The 15,055-nt window shown below is 49.4% G+C and overlaps 5 protein-coding genes across 5 annotated transcripts; 2 read left to right on the top strand and 3 right to left on the bottom strand.

Moving 5' to 3' along the window:
- Positions 1–340: 340 nt before the first annotated feature.
- BBA_09343 (putative Heat-labile enterotoxin IIB, A chain) lies at positions 341–1,564 on the top strand (the record flags this gene model as incomplete). The annotated part of the gene is made up of 1 exon (XM_008604440.1): positions 341–1,564. The coding sequence occupies one exon, from the start codon at positions 341–343 to the stop codon at positions 1,562–1,564; it is 1,224 nt and encodes a 407-aa protein (XP_008602662.1).
- A 1,005-nt stretch (positions 1,565–2,569) lies between these two features.
- BBA_09342 (ankyrin repeat protein) lies at positions 2,570–4,429 on the bottom strand (the record flags this gene model as incomplete). Its single annotated transcript, XM_008604439.1, has 1 exon — positions 2,570–4,429. The coding sequence occupies one exon, from the start codon at positions 4,427–4,429 to the stop codon at positions 2,570–2,572; it is 1,860 nt and encodes a 619-aa protein (XP_008602661.1).
- Positions 4,430–8,663: 4,234 nt separating this feature from the next.
- BBA_09341 (uncharacterized protein) lies at positions 8,664–9,128 on the bottom strand (the record flags this gene model as incomplete). Its single annotated transcript, XM_008604438.1, has 1 exon — positions 8,664–9,128. One exon carries the CDS (start codon positions 9,126–9,128, stop codon positions 8,664–8,666), a length of 465 nt encoding a protein of 154 aa, XP_008602660.1.
- Positions 9,129–10,078: 950 nt separating this feature from the next.
- On the top strand, positions 10,079–12,894 carry BBA_09340 (Protein of unknown function DUF2305; the record flags this gene model as incomplete). Its single annotated transcript, XM_008604437.1, has 3 exons — positions 10,079–11,000; positions 11,761–11,928; positions 12,008–12,894. The coding sequence occupies 3 exons, from the start codon at positions 10,079–10,081 to the stop codon at positions 12,892–12,894; spliced, it is 1,977 nt and encodes a 658-aa protein (XP_008602659.1).
- A 400-nt stretch (positions 12,895–13,294) lies between these two features.
- On the bottom strand, positions 13,295–14,131 carry BBA_09339 (CFEM domain-containing protein; the record flags this gene model as incomplete). Its single annotated transcript, XM_008604436.1, has 3 exons — positions 13,295–13,340; positions 13,496–13,835; positions 13,915–14,131. The coding sequence occupies 3 exons, from the start codon at positions 14,129–14,131 to the stop codon at positions 13,295–13,297; spliced, it is 603 nt and encodes a 200-aa protein (XP_008602658.1).
- Between the last annotated feature and the right edge of the window lie 924 nt (positions 14,132–15,055).

Genomic DNA, 15,055 nt, shown 5'->3' with positions numbered 1-15,055 from the left:
TAAAGCATCCTTGGGATATAAAATGTTGGCCTATGAATTCAACAAATTGCGAAAAGCTTGTATCGAACCATGTGTCAAAGATGAATTTGGTGTTACTTTGTAAACCACATACACAAACACGAGGCAAGCAAGTAGCTGGCCTGAGTCATGCAGTCATGTTGATGACATCAAAGAGCCGGGATGGGTATACTGTATCATTCTAAGAATGCGCTGACGGCGCACATGATGTTTGTATATAGGCGGCCAGAGGGACGGTGCTGTAACTACATCCCGCCAGATAATCTGCTGGTAATCAGGACCACACACTCTTTTTCTTGAATTTCTTTTGGGTCAGATCATCATGAAGCTGCTTTGGCTGTTTCTGGCCATCTTCTCGTTCCTCGCCTTGAGCGATGGCCGACCATTCGGCGACATCAGGAGCCTACTCAGGCGCGTTGATACACCTGACCTCTGGGGCAGTGCACACAGGCCTGATGAGCTCGATTTTGGCAAGAAGGACGTAACAGTCGTCCTTCGCGCAGACTCTCGAAGCCCAGAGGAGATTAGACAGGCAGGAGGGTTCTTCGCGAGGCCCGGTCCGGACACGACTTCAAGATACAACCTGTTCAACCACATCATGGGCAACCTCGAAAACACAGCCTATGTCTCAACGACTGAAGAACTCTCCGTGGCCGCCGCCTACGCCAGGAATATCAAACTGCACCCCAACAACAAGGAGAAGAAAGCCTACATCTACAAGATTCAAACTTCATCCCGGTTCATAGACATGAACAGATCGATGCGCATCATGAAGGGCTCAAGTGGTGTTGAACACGTTGCTATGGTTGGGATCCCCTATACAGACATCATTTCATCCACCGAGGCGACAGACGCAGTATTGGAAAACCCTCAATCAGCTCAATTCCAAGACAATCCTGCTTTCAAGCCGAGAAGCAAGCCCGGAAGCACGATACGGCCGGAATTGGCCGTGTTTCCACCGTCGCACCCGGCCTGGAAGGCAAAGCCCTGGTCCACGTACAAGAAACCGCTTGATCTGGTACAGAAGTTTAGCGAAGTCTTGGATACTATACAAGAGAATCCCCCGAGAGAGGCCTCTACCAGTGCGGCCGAGGACAAGGCAAGAAGCAAGCAGGCCCGGAAGCAGCGCCAGCGCAAAATCAAGTCCCAGAACAAGCCTCGTCCCGGTGCGGGCAACGAGGGCGCGACGGACGGCGGCGACGAGGGCCCCCCTGAAGACGACGGCCAGGATGGTGAGGGCACATCATCCGACAGCGGGCGTCGGCTACGGGAGAAGAACCGGAAGAAGCCGACTCAGGGTTCGCACGCAAGTGAGCCGCCGGAAGACACTGGCGATGATGGGAGCTCTGCGGGCGAAGACAATAGATCCAAGGCCCAGAAAGCAAAGGATTGGATCCGGAAGAAGTTTGGCAAGAAGAAGAACAAGAAGACGAAGCCGAAGCCAAACCGTCCGACAAGCAGCCACAGCAGCGGCAGCGACACTTCGCACAAGCCTTGGACTAAACCGGGTCGTAAGCCTGGGCGTGGGGGTCATAGCAAGCTATAGTTGAGTTGCGGCCAAAACTCCTTTTACATTCTTGTATCGAGGGCTCTAGGGATACGCTAAGAGGGCCTATAATAAATAGTACTCTAGATTAAGTAGAAAGACTACGTTTACAGTATAATTTTACGAATGTAGGGTCGAGGACGGCTGATACAACTAGGCTGGGCTCTCAGATACACGCTCAGCCATTTCAATATCAATGTGACTTGCGGATATATATAACGGTCAAGCCGCTTAAGCGGCAGCTATGCCACCGAGCTTCTAGAACCTTCTATCAATTAAAGCGATAGAGGTATTATTATACTTCATAAAGTTGAGTTACTTTAGTTCCACTTTATTATAATACTAGAAGTAATGCGAGAATTATAGAATACACCACATCAGTGTAGTTAATTGGGACCTTGAGTAAGACTATATCCCAAGACAGTCCACATTGAATCAAGGGTCGTCTACATGAATCATGCAATTTATAATGTATTTGGCTTAGGTGTACCCCTGTTATATGTTAAAAATGTCTCGCGTTAAAAGATTCCTAATGGTAGTGTCCGGTGAGTTTAACGATGTCACGGCCTATATTATGTCACGAGCAAATAAGTAGCTATAAAAGAGTAAGAATATAGGAAAGTACTACTAGAAAAGGACCTCACTCCTCTATTTATTAATATAGTCATTATTAGGAACTATCCACTATTTACTAGCTACACTACAGCAACCTTCTTACTATCTCTCTTTCCGCCTTCTTTGTGCTAGCCGCATCATTGACAGACGAGGATAGACAGACCAAGGACAAGCTGCGTGCCGAGGACACAAGGCCGTCATCTCAAGTACATAAGGCGTCATCTTGAGTACATCAGGGCGCTCTTGCTATCTAATTCAATATATTGTGTCTTGCCTTGTGCTGGCTGTCAAACGCAGGTCCTCTGATACCTATACCTGACCTACTGAACTCGGTCTCCCAATTTTCGCGTGTCAAATGTGCAGCATTTATTTCCAGTGACAGGCATATATTCACGTCGAACCAATGTCAGACGCTGAAAAAGATCTTTTGTCTACCTCGTGACTATAGACAGAAACCTGAATGGAGTAGATTGTATTTCTCCAGCCTGTACCCCAGGCGACGCCCAATATCTGTAGAATGCTCGACTCCCGAATGTCCCGCACAGCTGCTGCTTTCCCCGGATCATGTATTTCGACTTCACTCAAATTCCATATATTTGTGTGTAGCCGTTTCTCGAGCGAGGCATGTACATTGTTTTGAATCACAAAAGGGAAAGAATACTCGCTCCCATCTTTTACGCGAAAATCCAGACGGCTGCGCAAGCCAATGTCGGTATCTTGATCCTCGGGGCAGTTTGTATAGCCTTGGTCGCAGGAAACGGATTCAAAAATGATGCATTGTACCGGATCAGTGCAGTTGACTGGGATTTCGAGCAGCACTTCTTCTTTAAACTGCCACATGGAGAAGCCATTCTCCCACTCCCGGCGTCCTTGAGCGATGGGGGCGATTGCGAGATCGGGCAGGTTTGACCTGTACGGGTAGACTGCTGTCTCCCGTGCCGGCCACTGCAGATTTGCACGAGCGTTACTGCTTTGGAGAATTTCAATGATTTTTGAATCACCCATTTCCATGGCATAATCAAGTGCAGTCTTGCCGTTTTCGCAGGGGTGATTGACATCTAGACCCTCATTGATGGCCCTTTGCAAGTCCTCCGCATAGCCTGTTCTGACCAAGTACTGTAACTCCTGCGTCCGGGTGGGAGCGCTACCGGAAATATGACTGGCGAAAAAATCGCAACAGGCGTCGCGGTGCTGCAAGTAAAGAATATCAATCGGTGATTGCCCATTCTCGCCCCTGCGCGGAGTCGGGTCCGCTCCGTGATTGAGTAGCAACTTGGCCGTCGGCAGCTCGTCCATCCAGAAAGCGTCGTATAACGGAGGCTTCACCATCCTGTTCGCTCCGGATGGCACATCGACTTTGGCACCAATGTCAAGCAGCTTCTGGACAGTGTCGACGTGGCCAAGTCCAGCCGCAAGTCCCAGGGGCAGGATTGGCAGCGGATCTTGCACAAGACACTCGGAGGTGCAGTCTGAGAATTCCTCGATGAGGGTTGTGAGTTGGAACTTTACAACCCAGTATAATGCGCTCACAGTGCCCGGTGAAAAAAAGTCTCGCGGCAGATGCTCGTGTTGATCTCTCCAGACTAAAGCATTGTCTTTGAGGAAGTTTCTTGCTTCTTGTTGCAACTCTTGACTCCAGTCGTGGAATGGAACCCGAAGAAAAGCTCTGACGTCTTCACGTAATGAATCTCCAAGACTGAGAGGCTTCTCCAACCCAAGACCCCAATTCTGCAACGCAAAGGAACACAGTGGATAGGCAGTCAAAAATTGTGCAGTGCCGGAATACATGTCGCTCTTCTGTCGTACCAGGTAACGGAGGAGGCGCAGTAAAACGGTTGGTATATGCTTCTCAATTGTCGGGAACCATTTCTCTCGAGTAGTAGTTTGCTCCAGGTACTCGCTAAGAGTTTTATGAACCAGAGCTACTGAGTCATCATTTCGAGTCACCACCAGTCCTGATGTCAAGTCGTCGATGACGGTAGTCGTCCAGTCTGAGCTCTCTCTGGGTTCCCGATCGATCCATGCCAGTGCTTGTTTGAGTTGCTTCCGCGAAAGCGTGTTCTTTGCATAGGCTACCCAGAAAATCGCGTGAATAGCTTTTGAAAGGCGTCCGTCTGTTCGCTTGCGTTTTGCAGAATTCTTCTGTAGGCGATCCAAAGCGCGTTCATATGCTTCTTCAACTGTGGTCGGTAGAGCATGGATTATTTCCGCTTGATGATCGGAATCCTCTGATTCTACAATCTCGTCCATGAAAAGTCGAGCAAGAATGAAAAAGTTTTGACATCTCTCTAGCAGATCGGGTAACAAGGCATGTATTTTGTCGTCTGGCGTTTGGTGGGCTAGACGAAATCTTTCCAAGATGTAAAGCTTCAAGTCTTCTTTCGGGGCTGCCATCCAAATTTCTGGATAATCTTCAAGATATGTTCGTATTTGCTCGTATGGACGTGAAAGAACCAATAGTCGGCATTTTCGGTTGCAACTTTGGATGATTTTTTGGATCGTTTCCAGGCTGCTGATCACTTGAGATTGTTGATTGCGGGGAATTTCATCTAGCCCATCCAGTATCAGGGTAATGTCACTTGTCGTCACAGCATGGAGAAAAAGTTGCTGTTTCTGCTGTTTTCTGAGCTCCTTGTCGCTCAGTCTTGGCTTCTCGTTGAATGTCTCTTTCTCTAGGCCAGGCATTTTAAGGCGAGTTAGTCTCGGGTCGAAATGACGGTTATACTCGCGTATTTGGTCAATAAGATGCTTCCAAAAGCTCATGACGATGTCCATAGGATCCTGTAAGTCACGAATCCCGTTGATTTGATGAATACAGAAGACATGGGCCACCTGAGAGGTGAGAGGCTCCGTTTCCGACTTGAGACGTTCGAAAATGCCGAAACTTTGGTATAGGGAGGTCAGAAATGGCAAGTACGTTCAAGCAGGAGCACCAATGGCCAATCTTACGCAAGTCCAGTCTTACCACATCCAGCTGTACAAGAAGATGGTAGATTTCTGACTGTGTGTGGAGTTAGGCACAACTCACCGGTTCCCTTGATCCATAGACAACCATCACGCGACTGAAGCCACTTCTTGAACTTCTGATCCCCAAAAATCCATTCACCGGTTCCTTGAACAAGATCAAGGCCGGCTGGCTGCAGCAGAATTTTCTTGCTTACTTCGGGTGCATTCAACAAGATGAACTGTTCGATTTTGGAATCTAGCAATGTCATAAGTTTGTTGATCCGTAATACTGCACGGCAGCTGAAACTCGGTGCAATCTGGTACTTGATCAAAAGTTTTACTTACCCCTCTCTGTCTTTTGAATTCGGCGGGCTATACTCCTGGTAGTGTCCGCCACAAGATTAGTCTGGACTGTGTTGTTGATTTCGGCGCTCTGCCCAATTATCTCATTGAAATCTCTCATCTCTTTTGGCCACGCCAAACTTGCCATAAATCTTCGTGTTCTAGAGTTTGGCGGCCTCAGCTGAGCTGCTAGATGCTCGAGCTGTTGGTGAGTGAGGACCAGCCGCCGGTAGTCCGACTTGCTCGGATCCAGCTTAGATGCAGTGTTCTGCACATCTTCCATCAGGACACACACTTGCTCTCCCAAAACACGTCTTTCACGTGGAGCATTGCAGATTGTTTGGACGATCTTGAACATGTTTGAAACATCATCAATGATCTTCCGAACGTCCCCGTAGGATGTCATAGCTGAGTTTAGATCTTTTAGCTTGGCTTACGGCGACAAGGTTGAGATTATTGTTGTTATTATCTCATCGGGGATGATCCCCTTGAGTGTCGGTGTGCAAGCACGTGATCGTGACAGTGAGTTCATTAAGATTGCTTTTTAGGGGTTCTGTCACATATTTACGTGACCCCAAACAGTGGTAGATAGGATGTCACTATCCCTCATTGAGCAGCTAGTATCTGGGCGGCCTGACAGGAAAATGAGGGGTATTGACATGCCAGCTCATACGTTTGTCAATTATGCACGAATGAGTCAATGATGAAACTCTTCCTCCGTGAGATCGATTGTAGCGATGATATGCTCCGCTAAGCACCTCGAAAGCTCTGTCAAGGCGCTGGCTCGGCTGGCAGTAGCAGGGTGCGAGACAACGACACGGCCGCAGCGGCAGGAAAGACTGATTATTCCTGATCCGGGCTTGAGTGCATATCGAACCGCAACGGCCGCCTATCAGCATCCAGGACTCTCTGGACTGTACAGATTGCTCCCTGTAGGCTGCCCAGCTGCTAAGCCATCTCTTAACAGGCGTTGTTGTCACCTTCAGGCCGGTCATATGCAGCTGCCTCCCCCACCTATTACCTCGCGTGTCACGTCTCAGCCACGGCAGAAACGACTATACTGCACGAAATCCCCGATCATTCGATCCTGTACTGCACATCTTGAATAGGAGGCCTCTCATGCCACTTTCAGGTCTCTTACTTCGCTCTCGTATACTGCATGTGTTTGCAGAGGCATTCTTCATGCAATCAGCGCATGCAAGTAGATAACACCGGTTGATCACGAGGTTGATTAGATTTGTCATTGAATGCCTTGTCTGAAGGACTGTAGCCCTTTCCAGGGTCGCTCCAATTGTTCACTTACCAGGCGGCCGCTTCTTGGATGACCGTTTCGTCGCAGCTACACCATACAATACTCATCAGCTGACTCTTTGACACTCTTATCTGCTCACCTAGAATATCTGAGATTGCTACCCTCTCACGCGATGTATTTTACGCACTACCTCAAAAGCCTGCGAGGATTATAATGCCGAACATGGATTTTGCAATCTACGAGGGTCTTTGACTGAGAATGACGGATGCATCTAATGGGGTGTTCTTCTGGGCTGACCTCGTTGTGGATGGCAAAGATAAAGAAGAATTGAAGAATTTGATTGATGATTCGGAGGAAGATTTGAACAAATTATACGAAATGACATTGGAGAGAGTCCAAACGGCAGATCGAGCACAGGCAGCTGCTCTTCTACCTGGCCGCCTTTAAGCCGCAGGGCGAGACTTTAACGGGAGGCGACATCACGATGATTTGGATTTTGGCTTTTGAGGCGAGATTGGAAAAAAATCCTCACATCAGCGAATTTGGCATTCCAACGCCAATTTGGCTCATTACTTTGCGGATATTTGGAGCAGCCACGAGAAGCGCCCGCCTCGCTCCTCTGGCAAGGAAGCATCATCAAGGTCAGCTGGAGCTTTGGCAAAAGCTCCTGGGAGTGTGGCCGTCTGAGAGCAATCCAAGTGACGCAGAATTCATAAGTGGCAGCTGACGAGAACAAACTCGAGGAAGAAGAGGACCCTGTCAATGATGATGTTCTATTCTGCGTGGAGATTGAGCAGATGTGGGATTAGCACTTATGTCGGATCCGACTCAAACTTGCGCGCACCTCCAGAGGGCTCGACAAGCGTCTCAATCGCCGGAGCATCACAGTGTATCTTCGCGCTGGTTGTGTAGCGGATTCGCAAATATCGTTGCCATATCACAGAACCTCTTTAAAGGAAAAGCCCCCTTATTAGTTATATAATCTAACTAAGATTAAAAAAGAAATAAAGAAAGGAACTTGGATAATATATATAATAACTATATATAATGATAATATAAATATATAAATAATACTATACTTAGTAAATATAAGTAAGTAATATATAATATAATTTCTTAAAAGTTTAATCTCTTAGATAACTTAAACTATCTAATATTAATATAAACTTATCAAGTTTAATCAAATAATAAATTACTAAATTTAATATAATTTAATAATAACTTTTAATAATATTTTTCTAGTAATAGTATCAAGGGAGCTTTTAATTTTTAGCTTATACTTACTCTCTAGGTATTAGTATAGGCTATCAAGTTATGACTTTTTACCGTAATATTTTAAAGTGATTGCTAGAATAAGAAAAAGTTGGCATGTAAACCTAGCGTCTTCCTTACGCGTAGCTCGACGCCGCCTGGGCGCTCATGGGGCGGCGATGGACCAGTCATTGCGCACATTCGATCCCATCGGCCTCCACGAGTCAATGAGATACTATGCTGGATTACTTTCCATTATGATCGAATGAAGAAACTACAGGTAGAATGAGAGAATGTTTAATGTCATTTGTAGGTCAAAGATGTTGGCTCCCGGCGTTGTTCTCGTCGCTCCCAAGAGAGTGCCTGTAGCGACCATCCAGAATCAATTCAACGCCATGGTCATGCGCTTGATACCAGAGTCAAATGCGAGCCCCTAACTCCATGCTGCAATCCTGTTATTTGCGCACAAATATCATCACTCTTCTGGTAGAATGTTTTGTTTTGAAATTGTTCAGTTGAGTGCCTTCGGGTTGGAAGGCTAACATGTCATGGCAATCGAAATATATTTCTGTGCTCTACAAAGAGCTGTAAATAATTTAAAAAAAAAGGGGGCCGCTTGAGCTACAGTCTAATACTCCCCTCAAATAGCAAAGTCATATTAAACCAACAGGAGTAGAAATTGCTCGCCGAATCCTACGTTTCAACCCGGCCCCCGACGTGGCATCCCACCACAGAAGCTGTCTCGACGCTGCTCTGGCAGTCGCGTGCATAACGCCAGTCGCAATGGCTTATCCAGCTGCGCAGATTGAGTTTAAAAAGCGCTTCATTCACCCATTTCTGGCAGCTGTACTCGGGATCGTCGGCAAGTGTCGGCCTGTGCACCTCTGCAAGCACCCGGATCAGCGCGAGCGCATCTATATCTACTTGCAACAAGCACAGCGGATACACCGACAGCGTCTTGTATGGGTCCGATGAGTAGTGCCCCAAGGACCATCGGAATATGTAGCGATCTTGGTCCGCGATGACGTCGCATATAAAGTTTTCGTGGCCTCTGCTGAACATGAGGCTGGAATGCAGGTTGCAGGGCGGTTCCAGCTCGGGTCTTTCGCTCCAGATCATGATAATCTGCCATCGCCCGAGGAATTGCCTATTAGACATTTTGTGGTGGTAAACGTTTTTTCTTCTCGTGACGGGAATTTCAAGGTCAAAGTTGGACATTTGAGAGGGAAGTAGCAAGGAGCTTGGCCGCTCGAGCATATTTTTACCATTTTTCTGCAATGCACATTATGCATCCTCATGACCATCGCCTCGCAGTGATTCAGATTCGGATATCGAAGATGAAGTCGCTCAAATGCTGTTGATGGAACGAATTAATGGCCAGTGCTCTGCTCGGCGCTCACATGACAGCAGCCTAATGACGCGACGTTGTGTGAGTACTACAGTGTCGTTTCTATAGATCTGCGACTCACTGAGTAGACTGTTGAAATGGCGGCTTGGGTGTCACTAAACACGAAAATGACGCCGAAAACGCCAACCGGCGCTCACTTTAAGTCTGTGCAAATCACAACATTGTGCCGAAACACGGCCGCATCGCTCGAGATAGGGCAAACCAGTGGCTTTGCGGGAGTCATCAGAGACGCCGACTACCGCGCAGTATTGACCAGGCAGCGCGTCACGCAGAAACATGATTGGGTGACGACGGATACTTTGGTCGCTTGCCTCGATCATTCATGCCCGAGCAAACTTTGAATTATTACGGTCGGTAGGGGAGAATGAACACCGCAGAAGCGATTGCTGGTGGGCTCCAAGGACGTTGGAGGCAAACGAAGAAAAGCGAAAGTGCTCCATCGACGCTGTGTCTCACCAACAGTCGCATGTTTCGGAACGTGCAAATGAACATAAAAAAAAAGGACAGGAGAATATAAAGTAGGACTTGGCCAACGTAATCAATCTTTTCATCTCTTGTTGTTTGCTTTCGCTGCACCTCGGCAACAACCAGCCCCACATCATATCGCAACATCTTCACAAGTGCATTGTCTCTTGGCTCTCTTTGCCCTTCGCTCTCCTGGCCAAGCCATACTCTCATCTCTCGTTGGTCGGCCATCATCATGAAGGCCCATCTGTCGCTACCGTCGTCGAGGCAGACGAGCGCCAAGACCCGTGCGCTCATCTACTTTATCCCCGGGAACCCAGGCGTCGTCGAATTTTACACTGATTTCCTGCGGTCTCTGCGCGCACTGCTCGACAAGACGGAGAGCGACACGGCTCATGACATTTACGGGCGCAATCTGCTTGGCTTTCACGATGGCGACCACGAGCCCTTTGGCCCGAAAAATCTGCCCTTTGATCTAGACGCGCAAGTCGAGGGCATGTGGGCGGATATTGCCTCACAGCGCTACGGCGACGGCGACGGCAAGGAGAAGCCGTACGACTTTGTCATTCTCATTGGTCACTCCATCGGCGCTTACATTGCCGTCGAGACATTTCACCGTCAAACGACAAACCCCAAAGCCAATCTCAACCTGCAACACGGCTTCCTACTCTTCCCTACAATCAGCTACATTGCGCGCTCCCCCAGCGGCATCAAAATCACCGCCCTGCAGCAAAGCGCGTACCTCCCCGGCGTCGAAGAGAACCTGCATCGCATCGCCAAAGCTCTTGTATACTTTTTGCCCCAGTCTACGCTCCAGTGGGTGTGGGCCAGGTATCTCGGCTTCAGCGCGGCAGCAGCCGCAACGCTCGCCGAGTGGCTCAAGAGCCGCGATGGCCTGTGGCAGGCCATTCACCTCGGCCGTTCAGAGCTCAAACTCGTCGGCAAGGACAAGTGGGACGATACTTTTTGGGATGCCGTGACCGCGGCTGGCAGCAGCGGTGGCGTGGCGCCAAAGTTTTTCTTTTTTTACGGAAAGCATGATCATTGGGTCGATGACAGCCTCCGCGACGAGTTTATCGCGCGCCACAAAGAGCGTGGGGACTCGCCGGGACGTCCATCGCTCGAGGTCGATACCGGTGACATTTCTCATGCATTTTGTACAAGAGAAGGCAAGTCCAGAACTGTTTACAGTGTTTGTGAGAAGTATCCCCGCTAACAAGAGCAGACACGAGCCTCCAAGTTGCCGCCAAAGTCCACAGTTGGGTTCAAATCATCGAAGGCGTTCAGAAATCATGTCAATGAACCCTTGGAGTTGCTCTTTCTCCCTCCTCTATACAGGGCAGATGGCATCTTGGTCATTGCGCGTCCACATTGCAAGTCGGCAAACATGGCTAGAACCAGCCCATCCAGTCCACACGAGGGATTCGCTTACGGGGTCCTCGTGCAGATGATCTGGAGAAGATGCCACCTGAAGATTATCAAATCGAATACATCAATGTGCCTTTATGCTATGCGGCTTGAACATGCATTGTGGCGTCAATTGCTGGCAATTAGACCTTGGTGGCGTTGGGGGCAGAAGCGAGGGACCGACGACACTCAAACTTATTCAACATGCTGCCAGTTTCTTCTAAACAAAGAGCAAAACTATATATATCTTCAATAGAACCTATTCCTTGACAAGTTCTCGCAATTTCACTTGCATCATTTCAAAACATCCACCCATTCACCCACCAACATCGTACTCGACACGCTGCATTTCCTTCAAAATGCCTGTGTTTCCATCATCTACACCAGCAGACCACTCGAGATACGGCATAGATTGGCCTTGGTGCATATGGGCCAGAGAGTCACTGCCGGATGAAATCTTTTCTCCGGATGCATGTAAAGAAAAGACGCCACTCGTCACGAAAATTGCAGGCATATACGAAGCGCCGCTAAACGACGACGACCACGTCAAGCTACGATTTACTGGCTGCCACAATGCCGCATTCTACTCCTTATCCCCTGCCTCTCTTCGTGCTGTAGCACCCTTTCCCAAACTGATCAAGGAAATTGGCGATGCAGCCTATTTCCTTGGCACCTCCTGTAAGTTCCGGACGTTGCCCACGCGTCAATGAAAGTCGCAGCAGCGCAAGGCTAAACTAACCATCCCAACCCTGTGCAGTTTTCCCGGGAAACCATTCAAAAGCATCCAGATATCTTAGAAGAGTGGAAAGAAAAAATCCTATCCCTCCAAGCATCCGCCGGTCTGTCTTTGAGCGCGATCTCAGCACGTGCCTTGTAAACGGCACCCGGACACCTCAGCCCGCGCGAATCGTGCCTCTGTTGGTCAGCAGCTTATCCACAAAGAGATTTAAATTCTTGTTCAAATTTGGAAAGCTTTTTTTCGCCAAAAATTTCCAATCGTTGCTTCAGAGACGCATAGAGACCCTGCGCGACTCTGGAGAACAAACGTACAATATCCTCTCCTTGAGCCCCGACATGCTCCAGCTGTTCGACAAGGCCCTGGTCGGCTTCAAGCCCCTCTACGTCGGGGCCACGCGGTCTGGACACTCGGTGACATATTATGCCACGTTTTCATTCCACATCCTCGGGCGAAACCACGTCAATAGCCATCAGAGAGCCATGCCATCTGGTGCCACCCTTTATCGGATGCAATTGCCGTGCGAGGAGTGGAAGCTGACCGAGGGTGAGATCAACGCCCTCGATGCATGCATTCTTGATGACGGCAAAGTCATTCGAGTTCCATGTGAAGGAAGGAGCGAGGCCGAGTCCATGCTCGCGCTCTTGGCTTTTCGCTGGACAATTTCCTCGTATTGGTTTCTTGCGGGCTCCCCGGGCAGTCAACGTAACCGAAAAATGGGTTCACATGAGCGTTGTGACCAATATGAGGATTGGAGCCAATACGATAATCAGAACCAAGACGACGATCCAGAGCAAAATGACGCTCTTGTCCAAGAGAACGGCACGTTGGCGATGACCTCGGTCACAAACGCTATAGAAGAGTTGGCAGGAGAGCTTGAGCAGGCCGGTACTGAAAGTGGAAGCTAAAGAGCTGCCATACATGATAATAAAAGAAAGTGGCTAATCGAAGCAGTCAAGTATGTAAACTACTCGGCAATGAAGGACTGATGGAATGACTAGCGCGTATTACCAGTCACGTAAGAACAGAATATAGATCATTTGAACAAGCTTTGCTTCATACATTATCATCATCACTATGCCCATCTCTCTTCAACACAATCATCGGAGCAGCAGGTTTTCTACGCACCAGGACCATTGGTAAACTTGTCCAAACCAGCTAAGCATCAGCCACAACGCGGAGTGGGTGGAGGTATATATACATCATTGCAAATCACGGGCGAAATAAGAAGCAGCTCAGCTTAATTAAAAATTTACCATTCCAACATTAATATTATTCAGACCAAACTGGTTTATTAATTTTTGTAAATTACATCCACTCTCCAGTGACAATGGCTTCTTGTCCCACTCTGAAACTGATGGTATTTCAAGTTGCCAAATCCAACAAGACAGGAGAGCTCCGTCGATGCATCGGCGTAGATCTCTGCCACGGCGAGATGGACCGTCGACTTTCCAGCCTCATGCTTCCCGTGTACCCCGTATCCTCAAGCACAATGCAGTGCTCGCTTACAGAGCGAGGACGGCGAGGACGACAGCGGCAGCTCCGACAGAGAGACCGGCGGCACCAGCAATGGGGACAGTGGTGGAGGTGGTCTGGTTGTTGACGGGAGTCTGGGGAACCAAGGTGGTGTCGCAAGGGATGCTGGTCCACGAGGTGGTGACGGGAACGGAGGTGGTGACGGAAGCAGAGCTGCCGCTGGTGGCAGAAGCCGAGCTGGAGCCGGAGCTGGAGCCGGAGCTGGAGCCGGAGCTAGGGGTAGTAGAGGTGACGGAAGCAGAGCTGCCGCTGGTGGAAGCGGTAGCAGTGCCCTGAGCAGCGCAAAGAGCCTGGACGGCGGGAAGAACCTTGCCTGTAAAGGGTTTTTTTGTTAGTGGTTTGCTTCATCGTGCTTGCACGGCGGAAACTAGGGAGGGGGGGGGGGAGCTTACCGACGGCAACGTCGGCGCCGCAAGACTGAATGACACAGCCACTGGCCGAGCCGCTGAGCTCAGTCACATGGGGGCAGATGCAGGCGTAGTCGGTAGTCGAGCAGCTGGTGCCGGACTTGACGGCGTCGTCAAGGCAGGTGGTGGCGCAAGAGGGAATGTCCTCGCGGGTCTGGGCAGCAGCCAGGGCAAAGAGAGCGGCAACGACGGCGTACTTCATCTTGACGGGTGAGTTGTTGAGGAGGTTATTGGTGGTGGTGGTGGTATGTTATTACAGGAAGAAGCGAGTGTAAGTATTTGGCAATGGGGAACCAAGAAAGGGAGAGGGAGGGTACGGTCGAGGAAGGCGGGGGATGTGGGCGAGCTTTATGTAGTTAGGTAGACGAACAAGAAACTGCTCATGAGGATAGCAAAGTCGGGCTGCGGAGCAAGAAAGTCCCATGTTCATTTTGCTATTCGACATTGACTGCATACGACCGAGATTGGAGTGGGTGTGGGCGGTTATCGGGGGGCGTGCAAGTCTCTTCCTGGCTTATTTATTTCGGTTCCACCATAGTCGCCGGAGAGGGAAGTCGACAGCCCCAGCTTCTGATTCTCCAAGGTTGCGCCTGCGGTCTGAGACGAGGAGAGAGATCATCAACCCAAGGCGGGACCCTGCAGTAGTTTGGTCGACGCTATCGGCGGCCGCCTTCCCTTGGGGGGCCGAGAATGGCATTTACTGGGGGGGGGGGGGGAGACAAAGTTTCGTCAGCTAATAAAACCTGTCTAGCTAGCCCCCGGTCTATATTAAAATCAGCAGCTGGTTTTGGCCGGGCCATCGGTCCCCACCGCGGCCGTCCGCCGAGTTATTGGACAAGGGCTCCAAGGGCCCCAGCGATTCTATTGACAGCTTGGGGAAACAAAAAGTTTTGTGCTGATCTGCTCTGCAATAAGAGCACTGGTTTTAGAATGATGATATTTTAATCTCGCTCAGGTTTTTGCAGTGCGCGATAAGGAGAAGCAGCAGGCCATGCTCAACCACCACTTGTCGTGTAAGTCGTTTGGTGGGCGGCAAAGTGGTGTTGGTGCGCATCACCGCTTGCAGCAGAGCGCGTTCGCACCCGCTTGCAGCGGAGCGCTGCAACCGCTATTAGTGGCTTGCAGA

The sequence above is a fragment of the Beauveria bassiana genome, assembly GCF_000280675.1.
Source record: "Beauveria bassiana ARSEF 2860 unplaced genomic scaffold BBA_S00051, whole genome shotgun sequence".
NCBI classification, from domain to species: domain Eukaryota; kingdom Fungi; phylum Ascomycota; class Sordariomycetes; order Hypocreales; family Cordycipitaceae; genus Beauveria; species Beauveria bassiana.
Note: the sequence above shows the minus strand (reverse complement) of the source record. Positions and strands in the feature narration are given on the sequence as shown.